Source organism: Psammomys obesus, unplaced genomic scaffold (assembly GCF_907164565.1).
Source record: "Psammomys obesus unplaced genomic scaffold, mPsaObe1.curated_primary_1811, whole genome shotgun sequence".
Lineage (NCBI taxonomy): Eukaryota > Metazoa > Chordata > Mammalia > Rodentia > Muridae > Psammomys > Psammomys obesus.
Window position 1 is genome coordinate 6,225,685 of NW_026586550.1, and position 23,708 is coordinate 6,249,392.

General features: G+C 41.1%; 1 protein-coding gene across 1 annotated transcript in view; it reads left to right on the plus strand.

Annotated features, from left to right (window-relative positions):
- The window catches only part of Lrguk (leucine rich repeats and guanylate kinase domain containing), a 75,150-nt gene that overhangs the window by 42,602 nt on the left and 8,840 nt on the right, over positions 1-23,708 (plus strand). The window contains 7 exon segments of the mRNA XM_055602162.1: positions 1,238-1,318; positions 3,067-3,153; positions 4,356-4,462; positions 8,855-8,974; positions 15,275-15,371; positions 18,960-19,073; positions 21,413-21,614. Of these exon segments, the coding sequence (XP_055458137.1) occupies positions 1,238-1,318; positions 3,067-3,153; positions 4,356-4,462; positions 8,855-8,974; positions 15,275-15,371; positions 18,960-19,073; positions 21,413-21,614 (808 nt within the window).

A 23,708-nucleotide genomic window follows, 5' to 3' on the forward strand; every position in this document is an offset into this window, starting at 1 on the left:
ACGCAGAAATCATGTCCATTACGCAAAAGTTCTGAATGAAGAATACAAACCAAATTTACCTTCTCCCTTCCTGAAAACACAATAGAAAACAACTGATTTTTTTTTCTGATAAATGGTCCACATGGCAGTCTGAAGGATAATCTCATCATCCTATATGGAGAAAAGTGTATAGAGTAGCTCGGCAGTACTCCAGCTAGATTAATTTTGAGGCAAGAGAGTGGGTGTTGTATACTGCAACTTTGGAGCTGGACTTTCTCATTACATTATTGGAAATGACATCCTTTGACCCCTGACTTAGTTTTGGGATGATTTGCATTTTGGTGTCACTTGTGTTTGAATAACTCAGAAATTATGTGTGAACCTGTTGGTAGAATGCTTTTATGAGGCATGCAGAGCTCTGTAGGAAACACTAATTTGTTAAGAAATCCACTCTCTGTGTCCGCACTAAGATTGTAGTTGTTTACTGTAGAGAATTTAAGTAAGCCTTTGTCTTTAAGGATACAGGACCGATCTGACCCAGGCTGTACGTTGGTTAAGTTAAGGCACACTTCCATCTGGGGAATCATTTCTGTTTTTTTTTCACGTTGTAAACTAGAGCCTACACATGGAAGTTCTTATTCAGCAGGTGCAGCAGTGGACACTCATGACAAATATGTCATATAGCCAAGGCAATGGCACTCACCTTCAGTACCAGCACTTGGGAGGCAGAGCCAGGAGGATCTCTGTGAGTTCGAGGACAGCAAGGGTTACATATAGACCTCAAAACAAATAAACAAATCATGCAATTTCTACTGTCAAGTAATCCTTATGTGAAAAGCTCAGAGTTGCATGTGTAAGAAGTAAGAAGGCTTAGGCAGTCACAGATAAGCAGGGGAGAAGAAACTGGCTTGGGGAGTGAAGCTGGAGCCTGGAGGGCTAGAACAGCATGGCTGTTCTGTTTCTCTTCCTTTACACTCTATTTTTTATTTCTACTTAAAATCAACATGGATAAGGAGATTACCATTCTCCAATCCAAAGGGAAAAGAGAAAATGTGGCCCCGGGTGCTCACATCTCCTGAAGTTACATGGTAATTCCTGTGTTCTGTAATGGTTTTGTAGCATTCTTATTTAAAAGCTGGATATTCAACAGGACATGTTTAAAATAAATTACATTTAAAGGAGCCAATCTATTCTATTGTGTTCCCTATTATCTTTGCTCACTGTCTGTTGATAATAGATTTATTTTTTGATCAAATAGATTAAGGAGCTGACTGAAATAGAATACATTGAAAATCTTCCTATCCTTCGAGTTCTCAATCTACTCAACAATCCAATTCGGGTGAGAATTTATTTCCCTCAGGGGGAGGGGAGGGAAACAAGGACCAGTCTTGGAATTCCAGTTTAGCCTTGATTGGGAGTACCAGGATGTGAATACAGCCCCCACCCCCACCTCCCTGAAAACGATTATGATAGCTAACACTTCAAACAACGTGTTTTAGAGAAGGAAGATTTTTCTCACATAACAAGCTGTCAACTGCCCCAGTTCCACTAAAGCCTACAAATGAAAGCCACTTATCTGCTCTTCTTAGTCCCTTAAGACAGATGGTAAGTGTAGCTAAACATTACAACAGAGAATTAAGATTGTAAAGCAGCGTTCTTTTGTATCATGAATAAAGAACCCAGAGGTTCAGACAGAATGTGGTTCCTATTTTAAAGGAGAGGAAAGGCAGTGTTAGAGTGGATGCCCAAAGTAATTTGCCTGGAATATAGCCATGGAATTGGCACTGCTATAAAATAACTATAGACTAAAATAACACAGTCGCTAGGGGTCTACAACCTCTGAGATCTAAGGGTCAGGGACAGTTTTCCAGGACTCTCTTTTCCTCCCTTGCTAACGCATCTTTCTCTTCCCTCACTCATTGTCCATCTAGGCTTTCTTCTTTACCCATAATCTTCCATTTTGCCTTCACAGAATCCTGACTATGTAAGCTTCTCTTGTGTTCATTTTGTTTATATCTTGATGGATATGTCTAGACAAGTGAAAACATCAAATCAGAAATAAAAAAGAAATATTGAAAAGTAAAAGTAGATAGGGACCAATGGCAGACAATGTAAAGGCATCTCAGAGGAAGGAAGGAGCAAGGTCCAAAGGGGCCACCACACCCAGACTCTGCCCTCTGGGGAGTGCTCTGCATCTGTACAAAAGGCCATCACAAAACCTCTCCTACAGAAACAAACTCGCACAACACTTACACTTTGAAGTATGACAGAGAAGCTTTAAAATGCTTAAACTGCTGTACAATAAGCAGACAGGTTTCTGGAGTGCAGTGTGGTTCACTCATGAATACAATGAGGAGTGATCCAATCAGGTTATTAGCATCCATTTCCTGAGTCTCGTGTTGGGACCCTAGGTAAAGATCCTGTTATTCTTCTCATGCATTCCCATCTGTGGAAGAAAGGCATCTTACTCCTCTATATATCTTCCTACAGATCTTCACAAGAGAGGTGAAACATTTTATATAAACAAAACACAAAAACAAAATCCTCAGTTACCACCTTAAAGTCAGGTAATTCTAACAGCTGGCAGGGAGTAAAGAGAAAGTTGCTCCTAAGCAAGCTCCATTTTATTGTTGTAAGACAAGTTCATAATCAATGATCCCCACTAATACAAAAGAGCACAATAAATAATAAACCTGTAATGAAATCATAAATAGTCAAATGCCATTAATTTCAGTAATGAAACTCTTTGGTATTAGGAGAAAAAGGTTTGGAGTCTTAGATAGGCTTCCCACCTCTGTGAGGCTCAGCCTCTTTACACCAGAGGATAATCCTGCTACCCTGCTTACCTCATGGAGATTAGTAAAGAGCTTTATAAACTACAGGACACATTATCTTGGTTGTTAATTTAAGGGGGCTGGTGAACATGAGCCCTGTGTGTGTGTTGGAGGGGGGTGGGCAGAGACAGGGTCATGGCAGCAGGTCTTGAAAGGCCCAGATAGAATGGAAAGGCCCTTGAATAAAAGGTTGGTGCTTGCTGACCTCGGGAAGAAGAAAGCCACTGAATAGTCCTCTTGTTGTTTTAAATAGGACAACTTTGAATACTGGTTCTTTGTAATATTTATGCTGCTGCAACTGACAGAATTAGATCAGCAGAAGATTAAAGTGGAAGAAAAGGTATGTAATCATATTGCTTCATGTGCTTTCTGGTTAATATGTCCAAAATCTCACACTGCTTGCAGCAGGACTAGTGTAACCAATCAGTAAGAAGCATAGCAGTATGCAAACTAATTCTTTATTTAGGAACAATTTCCTTGTCCTGGGATTTGTCAGTTGAATCCTAAGTTAAGCTGGGCATTAACACATGCAATGACAGGTGTTCAGTGGGTACAATGGAAAGTCTGGCAGCGAGGAGTCAGGTACCCTGCTGCTGCCCATGACCAATTGTGGCTGTATAATGGCAGAGTTTGAAATTCTATCTATGTTATTTTGGAAATTAACGATGAAATACATTGTGTCATTCAGTATAATCAAATGCTGCTTAAATCACTACTCTGATATTGTAGCTTATTTAACTCTGCTCTTTACAAAGGTCCATATAGTTCCAAAGCAATGAGCTTTTGAGTGCTGGCCAGCACCTGCCTCCCTCCCTCCCACAGCTGTGGCAAAAGTGCTGCTATTGAGGGGTCTCTTATGCTGGATCCAATTTGAGATGGGTATAGGTAGGCAGATATTCCATCCTATAAACACCTTTCTGCAGCCCAGACTAAAAAATAGTTTCAGATGCTTCCTCATCCTTGTGTCCACACTCCAGCTACAGTGTACATGCCTCTTTTAACATTTTGCAAGTAGAATTAAAATGAAGGCCACTGGTCAGTAAAGGGATAATATATTTAGGAGGATTATAAAGACAGAGGCTTCTACATCCAAGAAAGGGCCTGCTACAGAAATCAGGGAAAAGAGGAGCAAGTCTGCAGAATGTAAGGGGCAAAAGGACTCAGAAAATGGTTCTCTGGTATCAACCATATGGAATCTTGACTAACACATTGTAGTCCTTCTTCTCATCCTAGAAGTTGGATTGCTTATTGTATTAAAATTAATTGCGCACTTCAGAGATTTTGTTTTGACATTTTTCATTAGCTCCTCCCAACCCAGAGAATATAAAGAAGCATCAAAGGATTTTACTCAATTTTTACATTAGCTGTCACTATTGAGATTTTAGGAAAGTTAGAGTTGAATGGAAGACTAAGAGCAAGGCTGGCAAGCTTGTGGACTTTCCTTATCCGTATGCTTGCATGTCTAGGAATTTGATCTAAGGACAGTCCAGTCATGTGTTCTCTTGAGAAACAAACATGTCTTCCTTTCTAATTCTGGTAAAGGTTTGTGCACTGAATAAGTATCAACCTCCTGCTGAAGTGGTGGCCATCCAGGATCACTTGACCCATGTTGTCAACAGCATGTCACAGCCGCAGAGAATCTTTGACAGGTATTTATTAGGATGCCCCAGGTAGAACTCCGGGTGGGCAAGCAAAGAGAGTATTGTTGATTTCTCTGGACCTCTCTTCTGCGACTCATTCTTTCCGTATAGAAGCTGCTTCCCTGGGGCTGAAAATATGGCTCAGTGGTTTAGAGCGCTGGTTGTTCTTCCCCAGGACTGAGGTTCAATTACCAGAACCCACATGTCAGCTCACAACTGTCTGCAACTCCAATTGAAGGGGAGTGTCCGAGGACCTGACACTCTTCTGTTCCCACAAACTCCAGGCACATCTGTAGTACACAGACTGCATGTAGGCAAAACACTTGAAAACATAAAATGATTCTTAAAAATACGTTTTGAAGCTGCTTTCTTGCCTTCTCAGGGGTAAGGGTCACATGAATGTACTATTTGTTCACCCTCTCGCAGCTTTCCTAGACATTATGCTTATCTGATTTACCTTCATGTTTTCATGGGGTCCCTTGTATTCAAGCTAGCCTGAGCCAAATGACAGAGAATTTGAATTCTAAAATAAAAATTGTTAACTCTTCTGCTCTGGGATAGAAACACAGACCCTTGTCTCACTAACAGGAAGCTTTTGTCGTTTACATTAGTTACTTTTCTCATTGCTTTGATGAAGTACTTGACTGAAAGCAATGTAGGAGTGTGGGTTTGGATTTTTTTCTTATGGTTTGAGAGGCTAGGGCCCATCAGTGTGGTACAGAATGGAGGCAGGAACACCTCCCACCAGTGGCAGAAGGGCTTTCTTATACGTGGGATGTGGGGATGAGAATGCAGGTTTTCTGTTGGCTTTCTTCTTTCCCCTATATTCAATCGTAGATGCCAGCCCATGGGATCATACCAGTGGTGGTTTGAATGAGAAACCTCCCCTTTAGGTTCATATATTTGGACACTTGGTCCTCAGTTGGTGCTGTTTGGGGAAGTTATGGAGCTGTAGGAGGTGCAGCCTTGCTGGAAGAAGCTCATCATTGGGGGAGGGCTATGAGGGCTGATAGCTCTGCCCAGCTTCCAATTTGTTCTCTCTGCTTTGTATTCGCAGTTGAAGATGTGATCTCTGACTTTCCTCCTCTGGCTCTTTGCTGCCATCCTTCCCTTGCCACTGTGGATGCTTTTTCTAGAACCACGAACGCACGAACCCAAAGTAAACTTTTCATAGCAACAGAAATAACTAATACAGTACCACACACATTCACATTGAGCGTGGGTCATATCACAGTGAGCGTGGGTCATATTTCCCTGTTAATCCTCTCTGGAAGAACTCTCAAAGATGCATGCAAAGATGTACCTCATTAAGAGCCTAGGCTTTCATTCTCACTCCAAACAAGCTGACCAAATAAGCAGTCCAAACAAGTTGTCACAATTAATCATACCACCATCTATTGTAAACCTTTTCTTTACTGTAAGCAGATCCTACATACTCCTGCCAGAGAGCACTCTGTGAATCCAGACTTTTAGGGGAGTCCCTAGAAGGAAGCCCAGCTCACCCCAGGAAGACCTGACTCAGTCTCAGTAGAGCCACCATCAGCCTAGCAGGGGGAAGCCACCTTGCCTGCACACATGAATCTGAGTCTCTCACCTCCAGATCCAAAGACAGATTTACCACGATTTCTCCATTTCTTTTTAAAGTCTGTCAGAGCAGATGGCCATTTATGCCATAAATATAACATAGAAATTCTATCAATACCCAAAGGCATTTTAAAAATACTTGTAAAACTCTTGGATATAAGAGCTTTTTTTCTTCATGTGGTGTTTGGTTCTGCACCTCACATTGGCTTCCCTCTGAGAGTAGAATGTTTTATCTCATAATCCAAGACATGGTTATTGCATATAATGTAATCGTGTTGACATTGATGGGCTTGCATGTTTATGAGAGCCCTCGGGGTGAGATGATTTATCTTTCCTTTGTGCACATCAGGAAAAGTGCATTTGACTTGGAAGAAGGTATCTTCTCTGATTTGTAATGTTGCCACTTTTTTTTTTAAGGCTTTAGGGTATGTTTATGTAAGAACATATATCAAAGACATCAGTAGCAGTGTCTGATAAACATATATTTTTTGGTCACGTCTGACCACCAGATAAACACAGGCATGTCTGAATGCTGAAGGATGATGGGGAATGGTTCACAGTTCTGCTTCAGTGGCTGCCATGTAGCCTGGCCATTGCCCTTCCCACCCCACCAGGACACAGCAGCCCCTGGCACCTGGAGTAGCGCATAGATGCTGTGAGCACCTGGCCTTGTCAATTGTATATTACGTTGTTGGAGGATCAGTGTCTCCTCACCTGGCATCACTGGAGTGAGGATGCCTGATGAAATGACGCAGACAAACCGTGAGTGGCCTGGCAGTCACTGATAGCTTTTTGATCTTGAATGTGGCCAACTTCCCCAGAATCATCCTGCACATGCTTTGCCCCAATGCTGGCACTGGGCATTTCTTCAAGAGGCCTTGATTTTGTTCTGGGCTACTTTTTTACCTGGGAAGAATTTTTCATGTTCTGTTGCTTTGATTTGGGGGAGGGGGTGTCAGGAGGATTTCATTTGCCTATTTTCAATAGTTGTCACTTTTTTTCTTGAAGATTTACATTGAGGGAGACACTGGTGCGCATGCAGGTGTAGGAAATAGTTCCGATGGACTTCCCCCAGAATTCAGCAGTGCTGGTGTCCTGTACAACTGTTAATCAGATACCACAACCAGGAGACTGACTTGGAAGCCTTTGAGTCACCAGCTTTCTCCAGCCCCTCAGGTGCTCCTGTGTTCAGTTCTTACTGGTTCTGTGAAGTTTTATTAGGACTCAGTCACTGGAGCACCATACTCAAGACTTAGCCGTTTCATCACAAGTGTTCCTGTGGTGCCTTAGATAGCTGCAGCTCCTCTTTCCCTTGCATCTTCATCATCTCTCATCTCTGTGCAGGGTACCTTCCTGGAAATTCATCCCTGTGGTTGAATTAGTGTTTTATTGCTAGGTAGCATTCCAGGCATTGGTGTATCTGCATTCGGTTAACCATTCACATGTGAAAGGGTATTTAGGCTGATTTCAATTTGGGGCACCACTAATAAAGATGCTGTGAATATTCATGAGCAGTTTTTTGCGATTGTCAGTTTCAGCCTGTCTGATTTCAGTGGGTCCTAGGCCGCTTGTAGGATTCCTGTCCACAGATCTGTTAGATGATTCCTTTTCCTGCACAGGCTCCAATACTAGGCAGTCCGCACTTTCCTGGAGACACTTCATCTCCTTCTGTTATGTGTGTTTTCCATTGGTGTTACCCTCAAGCTTTCCCTGTATTTATGCATATCCAAACAGGTTAGAAACCCATGCTGCTTCCCGGCTTTTGTAGAACCTTCAGTGAATCCACACCTCAGCTATGCAATCAAACAATTTCTATAGTATGTTTCATGAGCATATATAAGGCTTAGTAAATTAGGCAGGCCTTTGTTGATAATTTTATTCATTTTTTTAAGATAGGCCCTCTTTATATAACTCTGTCTGGCTTGGTACTTGCTGTGTAGACCAAGCTGGTCTTCAAATCACATAGGTTTTCCTTCCTCTCATCTCCCTTAGTACTGGATTAAAGGGGTATGCCACTATGCCAGGCAATGATTTTATTTTTTTTTATCGTAGTCTTCCTGTTAGAGTCATGTACCAGCCCTTCCTCTTTTTTGAGCAAGTCAATCTTCCTTTCTTTCCTCCAGGTTGTGTTAAATGAGGAATGATAAGAACAGCCTCCTTAGCTCTTGTGGTAATTACGTGAGGGTGTGTAGAACTTGCAGAGCAGCGCCTGACATGCAGTTGCTGCCCAGGGGTAGTTTTGTTGTTACCCCAAGGCCTGCCTTGCATACCTGTGTTCTAAGGCAGTTGATATGGATGTTCAACTGACCTCATAATTCACCTACTTTGCTTGTTGATTCGTTCTGGAAGGAATACTTTAGCAGTGTCCTGCCATGTTTTTCCTTTAGAAAAGCTTGGTAAAGTAAATTGAGGTAAATTTGTATATTTACCTTATTATCTATCCTTTGATGTTGTATTTTTGAAGGTTATATTTTATTTTACGTTGCGTGTGCATGTGTGCTCGAGTATATGCATGGCACCATATGTGTGCAGGGCCAGTAGAGGCCAGAAGAGGACATTAGATTTCCCTGGAGTTGGTTAGGAGCTCCCAGAAACTGAACCTGGGTCTTTATGTGAGAACAGCAAGTGAAATGAACCTCTAGTTTGTCTCTCCAGCCCCAAACGTTATTTTTGGTGTATTGTAATTTGCTTCTGAAAAGTGGAGCTGTCCTTTCACTTTCTACATTCAGCAAGTGCTTGGTAGTTATGACTGTGATGTAGAGACTTTTCCTTGTGCAGATAGCTAACACACCATCTTTCTGCTGGATCTCATTGCAGCACTCTGCCAAGTCTGGATGCCCCTTATCCTATGCTGATACTAACTGGTCCTCAAGCTTGTGGGAAACGAGAACTTGCCCACCGCCTCTGCAGACAGTTTAATACTTACTTTAGATATGGGTAAGTCTGCCTGTTGGTGTGTAAGTCTCGAAGAGTCTTCCACCCTGTTTGGGATACCAATAGTTTCTTTATACAAAGTTCTCAGATGTTGCAAACTCTGCTTTAAGCAAATTCTTACACAGACACAGCAATTTATTTAAGTTATATTTCAAATCTAGAAGTGGTAAGTAAAGTGATTGTTAGGCAGATGACAATGCCTCAGAAGTTATGTATACAGAGCATGCTAATGTATTCTTGAAGGTCATTTATTGCTACAGTTGGAGTGGTATGACGTGGAGCCTTGCTTCTCCTGTCATTCTAACTCATGTAGTAGAGATGATTATTGAAGTATATGCCATTTATAGAAGAACCTAGCAATTATCAAAAAGAAACAAAAGATTTAATTTTGGTGAGATAAGTAGTAAAAATATGTCAGTGACCAGCAGACCAGCCAATCAGCCAAACAAATAAACAAGCAAGGGCATTCCTTTTACACCTTTCCCACCTAGGATCTGTTAGCTTCTTTGCCATTTATTGTAGTTTAATCTACATGGGTTTTATTTTTCAATTCTTCAGATACTTAAGCTAATGCAGTGCCAACTCAAATAATTCTCCAAGATTTGAAACTACTGGTCTTAACTCAGCACACTGGTGTTTGAAGGCACTTTCCTTCTACTGTCTTACTGTTGTGTGCCACTTTTTTTTTCTGGGGAGAGGTGATCAAATGTCTACTCATTCCAGACAAAGACTCTGTGACAGACAAAAGTAGTGATTGCGCCAGTGAGTTTATTGGGGTTACTTAACAGTAGCATGGATGACTCAGAAGCTGCTGTGTCACCAAATCCCATCTCAGCATGGGGATGACTCAGAAAAGCTGGGACCCTCCAGCTCTTGCCACGACCTGCAGCCCCTTACCAGGTCCTCAGCAGTCCTTGCTGCATATGTAACCTCAGGAATGGAGCGTGGGGAAATGGGAGTGGGTAGGAGAGCAGGGGTGGGTTGAGGAGTGGGATGGACAATGGGAGTTCTGCTTGTGAATCTTGTGTCTGGAAATTTTGGGGACTTTCATCCTGAGTTTTAATGAGCTTCCCTGGGATGGACCATTTCAGTCAGGAGGGAACTGCCATACATCACATACAATGTGACAGTGTGGGTCTTCCAGGAACAGCTTTCCCCAAGCTGGGCCTGGTAGACAGGCTGGCAAGTCTGGAGCTCTGATTCTCCTCTCTGGAGGCAAATAGCAGCAGGGAGGGGGCAACACAGGTGTTTCCTGTCCCTTCCCTCCCATGGCTCAACAAGCTCAAAGTTTCCTGCATCAAAATAGAGGGGGAAAGCAAACAAACAAAAAGAAAAAAACAAAAAAGCAAAAAACACACACACGAAAAAGGCCGTCTGAGAAAACCAACCCAGTGGAATTGCAAGTGTTTTAGAAGCTTCTGTAAATCACATTTAGAATTGAACTGTGAGTATCTGACTTGCTTCCTCTTTGGTCCTTACATGTGACAAAGGAATTGCTTTGAAATTAGTGGTGTCTGCCACTGAGTTGAAGATGTCACTCCAGAGCTGTGTAGGCCAATAAGAAAAATCAGTTTCTAATGCCATTACAGAAAAAGTCCCCTCCCAAGGCTGTGTGTGCTCAAACAATGTAAATACTATTTAAAAGGCCTGTTTATTTAGATACTTAAAATTACAGCACAAATTTGGACATTTCTAGACATAAATACTGTAGAATATAAATACCACAAAGTTACAAAAATAAGCTAAATGTTAATGCTAGCATTAAAAAAAAAAAAACCTTAGTGTGCTGTTATGTTCTTGTGGTATATTCAGCCTGCTTTTAAACTTAAGATGAGCACAGGCAGTGGAAGGTCAGACGAGGGATGAAGGGTATATGCTACCATTGTGCTAGGTGTAAATTTGGAATCTTTTAGCAAACCAAAGCCATCTAGGGAACCAAGGCTTTCTTTTATTCCTGCCATGTCTGTAGCGGCACCTGGCTATAGTTGGTGGCCTGGTCCTTTTTATTTATGAGTGATATGTTCTGGCCAAAGTGTATTGGGCCTGATATGTTTTTTTGGAAATGTTTATTAACTTACCCTTAAAATTTTTTAATACAGTCTGCTCCTATGTTCTCATCTTGCTCAATTACTCATTTCCACTCAGCCCTAAATGCTTCTTATTAAAATGCTTACCCTTCCTGATTTGATTTTACTTAGGATCTTTTTCCGTGGTGTGTCTAAGCCCAGGTAGAAGAGTAGCCATCTCAGCCTTCTCACCAGTGAGTTCTCAGTGTCTAACAGCTGACAGGTGCTTAGTACACATGTGAAATATATATATATATATAAAACCATTAGAACAACCTTATTCAGAGGTTTGGGGAAAGGTTGGAGAAGTCCACACTGTCTGCTGTCCTCCACAGGGAAGATCTTAAAAAGGTCTCTGTTGCTAAGACAATACTTATTAAATGACTGACTGACTGAACAAATGGACAGCCAAGTTAATAGCCATGTATGCAAATTTAGTTGAAATAACAGTGACAGGAAGCAGAGATGGCATTTCTGGTGGATCTGTGGAGAAGTGGCTGGATGGATTCAGTCATTCAGGTAACATCTATTGAGTTCCTTCCATGTTCCACTCCCTGATGATATAGTGAAGAAAAGACTGCTGAGGTCCTTTCCTTTGTGCAGTGTCTGATCTGGTAAGGAACCCCTGCCCTAAATCATGGACTGTGTCACCTGTGTGTGCAGGGTGAGATGCCAAAGCCTCAGAATGGGCTTCGTGCCTGCACTGCTGGTGCTGCCACTGCAGTTCTCTTCTGACTGGAGTTGGTGATGAGTATCAAACTGTTACCAACTGCGTTTTACCAACTTCTACCTCTTCCACAGGCTCAAAAGTATGTCTACCCACTGTTCCTCAGCATCTTTGAGGAAACAGAGAGCCTGGTTTGTTCAGTGGCAAGTCATTTTTAAAAACTGTACCAATGTCTGGGTAAAAGACAATGTCCTTGGGTTACAAAGAAGGGCATTAGGTAGCTAGTGAGTCCATCCATGGAAAAGCTAGATAGTTTGTCATATATGAAGCCACTTTCTGACTAAAACTAAAGATAAGCCAAGGAACATCTTTTGAGACAAGCCATTGCTCTCATTTACAGTTTCCTTTTAATGGTCCTTATCCCACAAACATTTTAGATTTTTAATTAAATGAAAGAAGGCATGCGCAACTTTTTTTTTTTTTTCCCTTTGCATGGCTTTTCTCTTTCCCTCCTACTTATTATATTTTCTTTGGTATTTTTCTTTTTAAAATTACATTCACCATGATTGAAGCGTTCAGTGAACTTCTCACATTAACTTGCACATACAAATATGTGAATAAAGAGCATAATTCTGTTGTATAACAGAATGGTGGTGCTGAAGTTTTCTACTGTGACATTAGGCTTTGGTATTACTAATTCTTCTTGGTTTAGAAATAGGTCAGATGTCCTTTATTTACCTGTGTTAGTTACTGGTGGCCCAGAGATAAAAATATACTGCTTTTGAAGTCTAATTATTTCTAACTCCACATTACCATACATGCTGTGACTTCCTGGAAAAGTGTTAAATGAAGAAGGCCACATCAAACAAGACCATCTTACAGTTTTAAACCCAGTCACATGATCTGAAGCATCCTTAAAGACAAACTTTATTTTGCTTTATAATAATCTCTATTGTTACTAGTTTTTTTGTGATGTTGACTACTAAATATATATATATATTAATTTTTTTCTAAATATATTTTTATTTTTAGCATTAAAAGTACAAAGCCCACATTCTGTTTAGCTATATGAGACAGTAGGAGCTATGGTAGTCTTAAGTTTAGTCTACTCTGATGTGTCCATTTATAAAAATATGACAACCGTGTAGCAGGTCTCGTTGACTTATTCAGTAATACATAATGATCATGGCCATGTACCAATGATAAAACTGAAATGGGTAAATATGGGCCCCATTCTTAGGGCTTCATAAGTGAATGTTGGATGGGGTGTATGTAGGAAATGCTGTCTAATAAGAGACTTTACTGAGTTCTGTTATCAGGGAAGTAAAGAGCCCATGATGGCAGAGGACATTCTAGGGCCTGATGGAGACACCATCCTAGCGAGGCATGGACACACTTTGTTAAGAGAGAGGGCATGCTGTTGAACAACTCTGAAGACTAAGCTTGAAGTAGGAAAGTGGGTGGGCAAAGACAAAGCTAGGAAGACAGATAGGTCTCTGATCACCTCTAAGCAGGGAGCCAAATGTTTCCAGTTGTTCTTCAAGAAAAGTACCATGTAGGCAGTTTTAAACAAGGCTTAGAGAAGGAAAAGTGGAGCCAAGAAGACTAGTTATGAGAACTTGTGGCAGGTGATGCTGTCATGAGATAGGAAGTATGTACTCACCAGGACATGAGCATAGTGGTGACTTCTTGGAATGCCTCGTGCTCACATCCCCTCAGCTGTGTCCAGCAATTTCTTGATATGTATTTGCACTGGGTGTGCAGACCAATGCCATTAACCTTCTAGAGGCTTTGGGACACATGGGCTTTCGTGGCTAAACACTGAGAAAAATCCTGACAGTACAGCATACTCTATCACGTGCTCAAATCGTGCTCACAGCCACGCTCTGCCTGAATCTGAGTACAGGACTTGCTGCCCTGCTCATGGTTTCCTGAGGCACTCTAGTCCAGAACTGAGGCTCTAAATCTGTGCTGCCAAGTCACACTGAGACGGTCTACTTCCTCAACCACCTGCTCACTCTTCTTAAACATCTTTTCACCCTGTCATCTTGCCCTAGGAACTTTAGAATGCCATTATTAGGCCATCCAAACACCTTTGCTTCCCAGCAATGTCGTTCTCATGAGTATGGCTTGTTAGCAGCCACCATGACAGCCCTCTCTGGGCTGCCAAAGCCCCCTTAATCCTTTTTATCTAGAGATGCAGTTCCTCATTAGTCTCTACCTCAGTCCTTTTGTGGTAACGTGAAACTAACAGGGAATGTGGCTCTCACTTCAAGCTGTGATTTAACATGATTTCACTAGCAAACTAATTCGCAATAAAGTCATAGACATGTATGCAGAGGAAGTGGCAGATGCTGAAGGGGATGGCCCAAAGAAATCCTTATAAGTTAAACTTGGTACTACTTTTCCTAAGTGAGCTTGGCAAAATGTTGCTTTTACTGTGATGTGTTTCCTTTCAAGGATGTTCACATTCGGGCAGCACACACACAGTGAAGGTTTCTATATGTAAAAATGGAATGACAGATTGGAAAGCCCATAGGTCATCCTAGGTCTTTCTTAATAGAAGGTCTCAGAACCTTTGCAAGTCTGTCGCCCCCATTCTCCACATCATTGGAGCCATCTCTTTGTTTACTTGCCTACATGGTTCGAATTGCTTCTTTTTTTGGTCTCTTTTTAGAAAATCTTCAAAACTCCCTGCCGCTCAACCCCTTTGTTGGGAAATGTAAATTCAATGTAGTGTAAAGACTTTGCTGAGGGTGTACAGCCACAGATGCCAGGCCACAGTCCTGACTGTCAGGGACACCAATAGACAGGTTTCTGCCCAGGCATAGGAAGACATGCCAGTGGATTCCCACAACGCAAGTGTCACCATGTTTTGAATATGCTCTTTCTGGCATCAACTGTGTAAATGTAACACGAGACGTGGAAACGTCCTGGTACAGTTAACTCTTGATTATATTAGAAAGGGAACAGTCATATAACTTTTAAACCCCTGTTTTTGACTTTGTAATGTGGAGGCTTTTGAGGCTCAGCTTTACACCTCATTGGTGTGTTGTTACAGAAGTTGACTGGGTCATCCTGGTGTGGCCACTTGGTTCCAAAGCCACAGTCCAGCGAGAATGAGGTGTCTCTGCCCGCAAGTGGAGGAAGAAATGGGCCCCAAACAAACAATGGGGAATGCAGGTGCTAGGAAGACGGATAGGTCTCTGATCACCTCTAAGCAGGGAGCCAAATGTTTCCAGCTGTTCTTCAAGAAAAGTACCATGTAGGCAGTTTTAAACAAGGCTTAGAGAAGGAAAAGTGGAGCCAAGAAGACTAGTTATGAGAACTTGTGGCAGGTGATGCTGTCATGAGATAGGAAGTATGTACTCACCAGGACATGAGCATAGTGGTGACTTCTTGGAATGCCTCGTGCTCACATCCCCTCAGCTGTGTCCAGCAATTTCTTGATATGTAGTCTAACGGTTACAGTGTCCATTTCATTTCTTCAACTTTCTTTGCATGAAAGCATTTGTATTGTGACTTTGAAGTTCATGAAAACAGACTGCATCACTGTCTCTGTGACTTCAGGGCCTGCCACACCACGAGACTGCCTTATTTTGGTGAAGGCGATCGAGTTGATTATCACTTTATCTCCCAAGAAGTTTTTGATGAAATGCTGAGCATGGTAAGGCTGTTCCATGTTTTTATTTCTTCCACATAAGAAATACATGTCCTTTATCAGAAATATAAGGAAACAGTGATTTCTAAAAAGGTAAATATAAGTGTTGTGCACTTCCTAAATCTGGTTCAATTTGAAAGTTTTTCTCCAACCCTGATGAGCACACTATTGACGGTGTCATAATCCTTTGTTTGACTACATTTTCTTAAACATTGTTTCTTCTTTTCCTTCACATGGAAGGGACTCCTCATAACCAGAATGTGCTTTCCCAGTTTTAAGTACACGCTAAATGCAATACATACCCACCTTGACTTCATTCTCCTTGAAAGAGCATCTCTGATCAGCACAACTCCTAGAAAATCTGTGCCTTGTACTTTTTTTTCACTTGGGCCTTCATTTTGCCTACATCACAGTCCTTCCTATCATTAAATGAAGCACACACCACTTCATCCTTGTATAACGCTTACTGAGCACCAGGTGAAGCACCAGTCTTTCTTTGTGCCGAGTGGTCAGCCAGGGATACCACATCTCCTCACCCTCTTTTCTCTTCTCCCTCCCTTCTTTCTCTGTCTTCACCCCAAAACAATGGACCTGGCTTAAATCTCCAGTGTACATTTAAGCTTTGGTTGTGCAATTACATTAGTTTAGTTTTGGACAGCCAACTCTACAATGGTGCGTATTCTCAAGGCCCATCTTGTACTCTCAGAGAAGTGCAAGTGAGCAAGTCTCACACTCCCCTCAGCTCTCCTTATAACCTTGTCCAAAGAACTTCTCAGACCTCACAGGCCTTTCTTTTAGGGCTGTATTTTGATAGGTCTTCTTGATTTATTAAGAGTTTTTGGAAGTTTCTTTCTAACAGCCTTTAAAAGAGAATTGAGGTTTGTCATCCCTGTACTAAGAAGGTTTTTTTCAGAACCCTAGGATGGAAGCTACCTGAATCCCATCATGGATACTAATTTCTGCTGTTAGAGTGGGGCATTTGTTCTGGGAGTTTGGTTTATATGTTCTCCACATGCACCACCTGCTCCATGATGTTCCTAGCTGATCAGGACTATAATCAAGTTAGTCTGTCCAGTCCCTGGTCTAAGAAATCACTGCATTCCTAGGCTACAGTTAGCTTTATGGTTTAATGCTCCACAGAAATCCCCATGTGTTTGAGAAGTACTCATTTTTCCTGTCTCTGCCAACATGTATTACTCTGATTTAATTTTCATCAACTTGAGTTTCACCTCTGATCTCTTTCCTTAGAGCATGACACTGTTTCACGAAGAAAGCTAAGCCTAGAGAGTCATAAATTCATGACACATTGTCAGCCTCCTGATCATGCCCACACACTCTCAGCCTTCTGTTGAGAACGGCCCTCCACACATTCACCTGCCAGATTGCCTGGCTCTCTCAACAAACATTGTGGTCTGTCTGCCCACACACACCTACTGTAAGCAGGCCCATCTAGTTGCTGTGACAGAGAAAGCATCTAGACCTCCACCCACTCCCTTGTTCACGTCTTTTCAACCAATACTTTCTCCAACCAGCATATCATTCCCCTATAAGTCCCCAGATAGACACATCAGCCCCTTATGCAGGAACCACACTTAGTCCACTTCCTCTCCTGTGGAAATAAAACCACCAGAGGCTTCTGTGGTGTGACAGAAACCCATACGCACTAGGAGTGTGACTGGCCAGGGCTGGGGAATTGCATCATCCATGCTTAAATCAGTTGGATGTGATATCTTTTATATAATATGCACAATGCAGGGTCTCTTCCAACCATGCATGCTTCCAGAAAATGTTCATGAGACCCGCAGAGGAAGTAAACAAGCATATCTGAAAAACCATTCAGATAGGTACACATTTTGGAGACAGGGCACAATATTAGAACTCTCTAGAGAAGCAGAACCAGTAAATAGGATGTGTGTGTGTATGTGTGTATTTGTATAATCTTTTTCTTATATATATATATTTCTCTTATATATATTTCTCATATATATACATATGTACATACATACACACTTACATACATACACACACATATATATGGTAAGAGAGATTGATTTAGTGGAAGTATCACTGGAAAACTGGAACCTGCTGCAGAGTGTTTAGGAGAGCCAGCAGTGATGGTGAGGTCCAAAGGTTCACCTTTCTGTATGCTACAAGACTTAAAGGGATCGGATGCAGCCCACCCACACTCCAGGGCAGTCTGCTTCTTCCAAGTTCACCAGTTTCAATGTTAATCTCATCCCTAATCACTCTCTAAGTTGGCATGCAAACCTAACCATCATCACACATGGTAGCTAAGCTAAAGTATGAAAGGTAAGCCATAGTCTCATTGTCTGCATTCATAGATGAACAAAATTAAATACATACATACATGTGGGAAATAATCAGAACTTTTGTTTTAAAGAACAAACAGATTATGATATTGAAAGAATAAAAAATGAATGGCATGTGTTGTTGGGTTTTTAACTTTGATTGTAATGATTTTCCTCATCATTGCCACAGCCATACACAATCCCCAGGGACCTACCCAATCTTAGAAGGCATCCTGTATCTCCTGCCTAAACTTCTCCTCTGGCAGATAGCCAGCCTGTCATCTATACACTTCTGCAGAACATCTGGAGCCAGGAGAGTAGCAAGAAACTCTGGGGCTGCTGCGGCTGTTAATGGCAGCAGTATTAGACTTCTAGCTGCCTGCTATTTTTAATGATGCTCCTGCCATTTGATGGGGTTGGATGCATCCCTGAACATTATTTATTCTGAAGTCATATGTTTCAGAAGGCATATTTACCAAGGTCAACCACATTTTTATTCCTTCTGCTGTTATGGGCTTCCCAGTTTAGGTTAGGCCTAATGGTTTTATAAATATATTGATTGTCAAAGAAAAAGTCATAATTTGAGGGTTGTATTTTTTAAACCTACATTTTCTTTTCTTTTTATAAGGGAATACAGATGTCACAGGAAATGAGTCTCCAAAATAAACAGAGAGGGTGGTATTAATGTTTAAATGACAATAGGGCAGGCAACAATTCTGTTGACTAACATCTGGGGCAGTTTTAATAAAAAGCCATCTTTACAAGGAAAACCAGGCTGGGTTGATTTTTTTTTTTTTTTTTTTTAAGCTTTAAGGATGTCCACAGCTTTCAGGATTATCCATTCATTTCTTATAGCTTATCTTGAAATGCAAGGAATTTGGGATTAGGATCCTTGTCTGGAGGCCTAGGATGGATGCAAACCTGCAAGGGAAAGGGCAAGCCATAAGTTTTACCCTCTCCTTAGCGAAGGTTTGTGATGTGAATTTGGCAGGAAATAGGTAAGCAAGCATCATGCTCTGGTCTTCCAGAAGCTTCCACTCATAACCCTCCTCAAATATTTTGTCAGTAGATTATTTCAATAAACCTTACTTTTGTCAGGTAGAATTCTGAATAACCTCACATCAGAATTGAGTGTTGGTCCATCATCCTACTATGACTGTGTCATTCTTCTGTACTCACTAATAACGTTTCAGCTTTATGGAATTAGATGAAAGTAAGACATCAAGTGATTGTTATTACATTATAGCAGCTGTATATCCAAATCTTTGTATTTTTCTAATTCCAGGGAAAATTTATTTTAACATTTAATTATGGTAATCACAATTATGGATTAAGTAGGGACACTGTAGAAGGTATTGCAAGAGACGGATTAGCAAGCTGCATTCATATGGAAATAGAAGTAAGTATTTTTCATTCAACTGTGTGTGCATGTGTGTGTGTTACATTTCTGAAGTTGGGGCTATAAAATCTGGATAACATATTTCTAGGCACAAGAGAAATGCTACAAAAGCATGAAATGTTTAGTTTCTTGTCACTGTGGAGGATGTAAAACCTGTGAAAGTTAAGCTTTAGATTACAGCTCCATTCAAGATTTATTACCTTTTATTTCCTCACTAATGTATCCCTTTGTTATCACAGCGTGCCTTTTTATATGAAGTAGGTATAGGAATGGGTCTCCTGTACCCTCAGGACTGTGTCAGCCTGAGTGGTTACCCTGTTCCTTCATTCTCCACAGAGCTGTGTGGAGTTGCAGTCATTTGGCTCTGGACATTTATGGGACCCAATGCTTTTATACTTCCGGCAAATTAGACTCGCAGATTTCAGATTTTTGTTCCTCGCTTGTATCCCAACTACCTACAACAACCCTCTCAAATTAGAATGTATAGATATTTTTCCAAAATTGTGAACCAGAGGAAACCTATGGATTTCCCACCTGCTTGTTTGAAGAACATTAACTAAATGAAATAGGTCTTAAGTGACAGTTATTAAAATTATTTTTACTAAGCAATATAAAATCTTATAATCAAACTAAATAAATTTAATTAAACAAACATAGAACAAAATGTACCAAGGCTATTCTTTTCTGCTGACAATGCTTGCCCCATGCTTCTTTGCAGTGCCACAGAGGAGATGGTGACTCCTTTTGGCTCACTGTTCCCCAGCTTCACTGTTCCTTCAGCTCTCTAACTTTCTGCATCATTATCCATGCTTAGTTTTTTGCAGCGGATTGGTTCTGTATCTTCTTTACTCATTTTTAAAAATTTATTTTTAAAGGTCAGTTCTAAAATTGTCTGCCTTGAACAGAGAGAAACAAAAACTAATGCATGTTTGAGTGTGGCTGTGCTCCATCTCTGTGTCCAATTTTTCCCAGCTCAACAGTCAGTTTCTTGAGTGATGGCTCCTGTCCCCCCCCTTTTTTTTTCCTTCCTGAGAGTTTACTCCTCTTCATTTCCAGGAGGTCAAGTCTATAAACTGTTTTATTTTTTCAGCTTCTCCCCAGCTGAGGTGTCTTTTCCCAGATTGCCCGTGTCACCAACTCTCCCAGAAATTGTTTTAAAAGAAGCCTGTATTTCTACCTAGTGGATTGTTATAGCAAAGACTTTGAACCGATTGTTATAGCAAAGAGTTAAACCGATGATGCTGGAACTCGAGATGGAAAGGCTTTACTGTTCACTTGGAACAAATCCCGCACTTCCCCCGTGAGGAAACGTGTGCCAAAGGAGTTTGAGGGGTGTGCAGAGTTCTTAGGAACTACAGAACTGAAGTTACAGACTCCCAGGTCACAGTCCACACCTCTTCATCCTGTGGCCACCTGGTTATCAGCTTATGCTGACTTTGGTCTGCCACCTTCTGCGTGGAGGGTGTAAAATGTGAAACCACAATGACTTTTGGCAATTATTACAACCAGTCTTTAAATATTGTATTACGAAGGGAGGAAATGGAGGGAGAAGCTCTGGCCCCTGGATGGTAGAGGCCAGTACTTAACAAACTATAAAAACAAGGTGGCTTTGGTGGTTCCAGCAGCAGTGGCAGCTATAGTGATGGCAGGAGTGTCTATTTACTGCCGGGAAACAAAACAAAGCTGAGCAGGACATAAGACCCAGAGAAGTGACAGGCGACACAGATGTGTGTACTTAGCCAAGCACATGGGTAGCAGGGTCTAGCTGCTACAAAGAAGACATGTTGTAGACAGGACTCACTCATGTTTGGCAATCCCTTCCTCAAATCCCTAGAGCTCAAGGACTGTATTTGTGACTGTAGTAATCTGATCATGGTGCTAAATTTTATATATCTATCCAATGGTACCAAGGTGATGGGTGAGAGCAGGGTACTATGGGTGTCTTTTTCCCTGGGAAGATGTCTATCTTCTAGTACTTCAAAGATACCTTTTGAAATATGGAATAAAATTACTTTTCGATAATAAAATGGCAGTACTGCCACTAATATTCCTATTTTATGCCCAGCAATTTTCTTTTTCTAACAGCCATATTCATTAGAACGATTAATTTGACGAAAACCAGGTGGAATGAATTGTAATAGTTCCTATGATAATTTAATATTTGATGAAGAGATAAAAGTAATCCAGCCTTGAAATATTCATAGGAAAATAGTAGCTGATTCTACAGATTAAAATATGTTGAGTGTGATACTGTGTGCTGCCGCTGAGTTATCACGTCTCCACAGTGATGTACAAAGTGGATAGTTGTTTCTGACTTCCCCTTTTCTTTAAAAACCTAGGGTGTAAGAAGTTTGAAATATTCCTATTTTGAGCCTCGATATATCTTGGTGGTACCTATGGACAAGGAAAGATATGAGGGATACTTGCGGAGAAAGGGATTGTTTAGTCGTGCAGAGACCGAGTATGCTGTCTCCCGAGTGGACCTTTATATTAAAATTAATCGGAAATTTCCGGGGTATTTCGATGCAGTGGTCAATGCAGGTCAGTAATGCCAGCAGAATTTTATTTTATTTATTTTTTAAAATATGTTTTCGTGTTTAAAGTATACAGTCAACTGCATTTCCAGTTTATGTCATGGAAAGGAAATTCTTAGGAAATGGAGCCATTTGTTGTAATTACAAGCTGCAAAAGGCTGTAGAAGCAGGTAAAAACCTGTGAGGTCTAGTCCCCTACTGTTTCCAAAAGAAGGTCAAGCTGTATTAGTGCATAAAGTTGTGACTAGTTGAGTTGGTGTAAAGTGGGCCCACATAGATTCTTTCCCTTGGGGATACTGTGAGAACAGAGATGGATAATATCTCATCTGAAATATATATATTTAAACTTTTAAGGGCAAATGGAGCCCAGGCAATTTTATCATATCCTACTACTACAAAGAATCCCAACTACTAAAAATATTAGAAATTTGAAAGTATCTGGGTAAAACATTTTCAAAAACTGTATTAGAATAAAGCATGTCATTTTTACCCAGATATTTCAAATCTTATCACCAGAAGGAAATAATGAACGTTTGATGCAAAGGATGTGATCGTTAACCACATTTTATCATGAATATATTTATGTGCTGAAACCATATTGTGTTCCATAAATACGTTCAATTGTGTCGATTAAAATTATATCAAATAAAAGTTAAAAATAAAAATGGAACTAATTTGGAGCAGAAGCCAGAGAAAGATAGAGAAATTATGGAAATGTGGAACTTCCTATGTGTTTTTAATTATACTGTTTCATACATCCATGAAGGAATGGTAAGCACTCTGTATAGATAAGGACATACCTTGGAGTGGTCTGATGCCTCAACAGGTAAAGGTGCCTGCTGCCCAGCCTGATGATCTGACTTCAATCTGCTGGACTCATGTGGTGGGGGGAAAGAACTGACTTTTGTCCTCCCAAGACAGGGTTTTTCTGTGTAACCCTGGCTATCCTGAAACTGTGCAGACGAGGCTGGCCACGATCTCAGATATCTGCCTGCCTCCTCCTCCTAAGTGCTGGGATTAAAGGTGTGCACCACCCCCACCCAGAAAGACATCTGTAAGTTGTCTTCTGAGTGCCACATGTGCCCCTCCAACAAAGAAATAATTGAAAGGGAGGGGGACTGGGGGGACTGGCATGGTGGTCCATGACTTATAGTCCCAGCACTCAGGAGGCTCAGGCAGGCAGTAAGATCTCTGTGAGTTTGGGGCCAGCCTGGTTTACATGGAGAGTTCCAGGCTAGCTGGGGTTACACAGTGATAGTCTGTCTTAAAGTAAATAAATTTTAAAAAATAGATAGATAGATGGATGGATGGATAGATAGATAGATAGATGAAGTAAACTGTTGATAGCTTTTTGGTAAGATACTGGGTAGGAATGGGGACATTAAATTGAGCCATAGATATTACTGGTATTTAGCTATTATGCAAATGACAATTTTATATGATTCATTTAATCATTTTCTCAAGCTTCTAAGTTGTGTTAACGTATTACATATCTATGTTGGTTTTACACATGCTCACAGTTAATACTCTAGCCCAGAGACTGCTCAGCAGGTTAAGCCAGCAAACAGGGCTCAGGGTCAGTGCTGAGATCACCTGAGCTAAGGTCTAATCTGAAGACCCTGGTGAGAACCTTAGCCCCTAAGCTACCTTTTCATTGGCAGAGTGCAGTTCCTTCAGGTGTGGGCCAGAGCCCCTGCTTCTTGGCTGGCAACCTCAGGAAGGCTGTGCAGAGTCCCTCAAGGCTGTTCTTTGATCTCATCTATACGATGCTGACCATGTTCTAGACATCGAGGAGCACACGGAATTCTCTCTGTGCTCTGAGTCTTGGCTTTTATTCTATCGCCAACTAGACAACTCTATCCTTGTGTGGATATGATTCAAGTGAACCACTAGGATAACCTCCCTTTACTGTAGCTATGCCGTTTATTGTACTGCACGTCCTTTTTGTATAGAGTGTAAATAATCATGGGCATGAACTCTCTTCACCTCCATAGGTCTGGCCATACCTGAGGCGTGGTGGTTATAGGAGAGGGAAATGTCACTAGAATTAGAATTGTTTCTAGCGCAACAGTAATAAAATGAAGTGTAGTGATCAAATCAG